Source organism: Arachis ipaensis, chromosome B08 (assembly GCF_000816755.2).
Source record: "Arachis ipaensis cultivar K30076 chromosome B08, Araip1.1, whole genome shotgun sequence".
Taxonomy (NCBI): domain Eukaryota; kingdom Viridiplantae; phylum Streptophyta; class Magnoliopsida; order Fabales; family Fabaceae; genus Arachis; species Arachis ipaensis.
In genome coordinates this window covers 27195362-27199357 of record NC_029792.2, presented here as the reverse complement: position 1 = coordinate 27199357, position 3996 = coordinate 27195362, and the positions used below count along the sequence as shown (strand labels likewise).

Genomic DNA, 3996 nt, shown 5'->3' with positions numbered 1-3996 from the left:
CTTGTACCAAGACTTTCCATTTGGGCTTGTATCATAATTTGCTTGCCTAATTAACAAAACAATCCAGTCACCTTTCATTGATTATTTTTGAACCAATGCTAAACAAAAATTCACATTTGGGCTTGCAATAATAATTCAGACTGGCCCAATAGTAAACCTGCATCACAAAATTATTATTTAACATATATTAAATAAAAATCAAATTAATAATTTTGTAATTAATTATTTCAATAATGTTTGTTCATCATCAATTTTAAATTAGAGTTTTCAAACTCATCAAAATTGATAATTGAAAACTATTTGATAATTTGATGTATGTAATTAATTGGCATCTAAATATTTTTAACTAACAACTTTACATAATAAAAATATTGTATGTGTTTTTATCTAAAAATATTACGATCATACAACTATATTGTGTATATCTAAGTTAATTCATTATGTATTTATATGTATTATTTAATTTATTTTTAATATATTTTTTGCCTTCTAATATATAATTTAGACTTGTGATCGAGTTTAATAGCTTATTTTAGTTTACAATTAACATGGTTAACCCTGGTATAAAGGATGTACAAACGCTGAGAGCCTTTTGGCTAGAAAACGGACAACTAATAAATTAGTCATAAATGTGTTTGTTTCTTATTAAAATAGAACTTGATTATAAGTGAAATTCTGTTATTTATTGCAAGAGAAAAGCAAAGATAAGTTGCTGAGCATAATCTATTCAAAAAGGTGTTTATTGTTATATATATATATTAACATAAATGTATAGAGATATAGAAGAGAGAGTAAAAATCAATTTTTGTGCGTTGTTCATTTTTTATATTTTCTTTACCTATTCTGTATGTTATGTATAATTTCATTCTCTCTGTGTGAATCATTTAAAACTGATAAATTTAATGGATATAATACTCACTTTTTTTTCAAATCCTTTTTAATTAAAATATATTTCGTAGGTCGTACTCTTTTTGTGTTTGATGGGTATGTAATACTAATTTTATCTATCAACAAACACGAAATATATTTTTAGAAAAATATACCGACAACCTAGTAGTTTACAAGGCTAAAGTTAGATAGGGATGTGAGGCTTGGCTAGAATATCTCTTAGTCAGGACCCGCATAATTTTCTTTCAAATTTCCAAATAAAATAGTTACCAAGCATATATATATATATAACATTAAACCAAGAAAACATGTAAGGGAGACATAGCATTAAACCAAATCAAACCCCAAACCAAATCAAATCAAATCAAAATAAATTAAAATGGCAAAGAGCTTTGCAGTGGCTGTCCTCCTTGTTGCATTTTGCTTCTCATCATCTGCATTGGCTCGTTTGGTTCCTGAAGATGATACCTTCACAGTTGAAGGAAAGGTGTATTGCGATCCTTGTCGTTTCGAATTCGAGACCAGACTTAGCCACCCTCTGTCAAGTACGTAATTCATTTTTCTTTCTGTATTAAAAATACAAAAATACTATGCGCATAAACAAAATCAACCATCAAATTATTTGTATATAAATATTGTTTAATTCTTTTTCAATATACTTGTGCGCAGACATTAAGGTGACATTGGAGTGCAAGAAAATTGGTGACGAGAAGAACATTACATACTTGGTTGAGGGTCAAACTGACAAGAACGGATTCTACAGCCTGCCAGTGAAGGGTGACCACCAAGAAGAGTTCTGCGAGGTGAAGACAGAGAAGAGCACCCATGCCAAGTGCAAGGAGCCAATGAAGAAGATGGATGTTGACAGAATTGCCCTCACCAAGAACAATGGAGTCAGCTCCTCAATCCGCTTTATCAATCCCCTTGGATTCATGACCCGCAACATTGACGCTAGATGCGTCAGCGTTGCTCAAGAGTTGGGCATGTTGGTATCCTTGAACGACCAACACGACAACTAATTGAGATCTCGGATCATATTCTGTCTTGTGTGTTGTGCTCAATGCACGAATTTTGTCATTCACAAGATCTAGCTATGTCATGATTTGATTTGATTTGATTTATTCTTATGAAATAATATTTTGATTTGGTTAATTCTTTCCTCTTCTTTATTTATTAATCTTCTTATTAATTATACGATTAACATATGTAAAATATTACATTATGATTGCGGTTTTTGATCATTCTTGGTTAGGAAAAAACAAAAAGCTATGTCGTGGTTGTGTTGAGGAGGAAAACAGTTAAGGTTTCAATTTAATTTGGAAAGTGAAGTAAGAAATAAGGAAAAAAAGAAAGTAGAAACTGGGAAAGGAACAAGAATAATAGAAAAAGAAAACATACTAGGTGGAAGAAGATAAAAAAGATAGGAACAATGGTACTAAACCCATTTATTTGGCTGGTGTAGCAAGGAAAAGTGAAGTTATTTAATTGGTGGTTACAGGAGGCTATACAGGCTAAGATTATCAGATTTATTTCACGTAAGTTCTAGGCTTCTAGCATCTCTAAAATAAAAAAAAAGTTGATAGAGTAAAAAAATAAAAATCTAATAACCTTTGAATTAAGATAGTAGAATTACACATAATAAAATACAGATTTAATGATGATTAATTTTTTATTTTATTATTTTATAATTCTCTCACTTTAGATGATTTTTTCTCGTGTGTTTATGACGCGAAATAGACCACTTAACAGACAATGCATAGGAGAAATATAAGGAACCCGCCTATTTTTGGAAGTAAAGTTTTTCTAATAGTTGTTTTGAAATACATGTATAAAATCTAGAAACAACAAAATGCATCATTGAAGAAGAAAAAATGAAAATGGTTTAGGACTTGCAGGTAGCAGTCAGATGAACATGAAAGAAACAACTATTTATTTGAGTTTATTTATGCTATGTCATCGGAATGTCAATACCAAATAGTGATTAAAAGACTAACTTAAACTACAAACATCATATTCTACTACAACACATGCGCCCAATAGCAGCAGAAAATTAGCGACTGTTTTTGAAATCATAGCAAAATTGGTGAAATAGCAATCAGAACCGAATTGGACCGACCAATTTGACTAAAAATTGGTGAACTGGTAGTCTAGTCGGTTCGGTTATTAAATTGGACTGGATTTGCAATTGAATTGGTCAACAATGATAAAATTTATTAAAAATTAACTGATTCGCACTTCAGATTGCACTAGACCCGCGCAGGTCCATGATGCATCTGCCCGCTGCCGAACCAACACAGGGCAGCGTATAGGTAACGCCTCTCCCTTGCCACCACACCATCTTGTTTATTAATAATATATGTGAATATTTAATAAACCATGATTGAATTTTTATTTTCTTTATCCTTTTAAGCATGGATTGACATGGATAACAAATAAGTAACAACACATGATATACAAACATATTCATATATTAATATTGATTGTGTTATCTTTTTTTGTTTTCTCTCTTATTCATTTAAATTAAGAAAGTATTTTGTACTAGTGACTAATTTATTATCTCTTTTTACACCATGAATTATATCTAAGAATTGATATTTGATTGTTATTAACAGGGACGGATTCAGAAATGATATTATGGAGGGGGCCAATAACACATATAATATTAAAAATTATGTAAAAAAATTATATAATATAAGATGTATTATAAGAATATACGGATAGAGAATATATTTTAAAGTAAAAAAAATATGTGTATACTTTTTACTAACGAAGTGGTTGATTCTTCGTATCATAAAATTCACCGATAATAGAATTTGTGTCAAAATTTTCAACAATTTTTTTTCAATATAATTAAAAGACAATTAGCAAGAAATTAATCTTTTATTTTGTTTCTAAGTTATTTTTCACAATATTCATAGTTGAAAAAGATCTCTTAATTATAGCAATTGAAACAGAGAGAATTAATACCAAACGAATAAAAAAACAGCCACAAGAAGAAAAAGAATTCATTTTATGAGATTTAAAATTTTTTATTTAATTAAAAAATATTAGTAATAATATCTTTTTCAGATTTTTTTAATATTGTTACTTATTTTTTAGATATTAAAA

The 3996-nt window shown here is 29.1% G+C and overlaps 1 protein-coding gene across 1 annotated transcript; it reads left to right on the top strand.

The window, feature by feature from the left end:
* LOC107610823 (olee1-like protein) lies at window positions 1200-2040 on the top strand. The gene is made up of 2 exons (XM_016312820.2): window positions 1200-1433; window positions 1558-2040. Exons 1-2 carry the CDS (start codon window positions 1268-1270, stop codon window positions 1905-1907), a joined length of 516 nt encoding a protein of 171 aa, XP_016168306.1. The 5' UTR covers window positions 1200-1267; the 3' UTR covers window positions 1908-2040.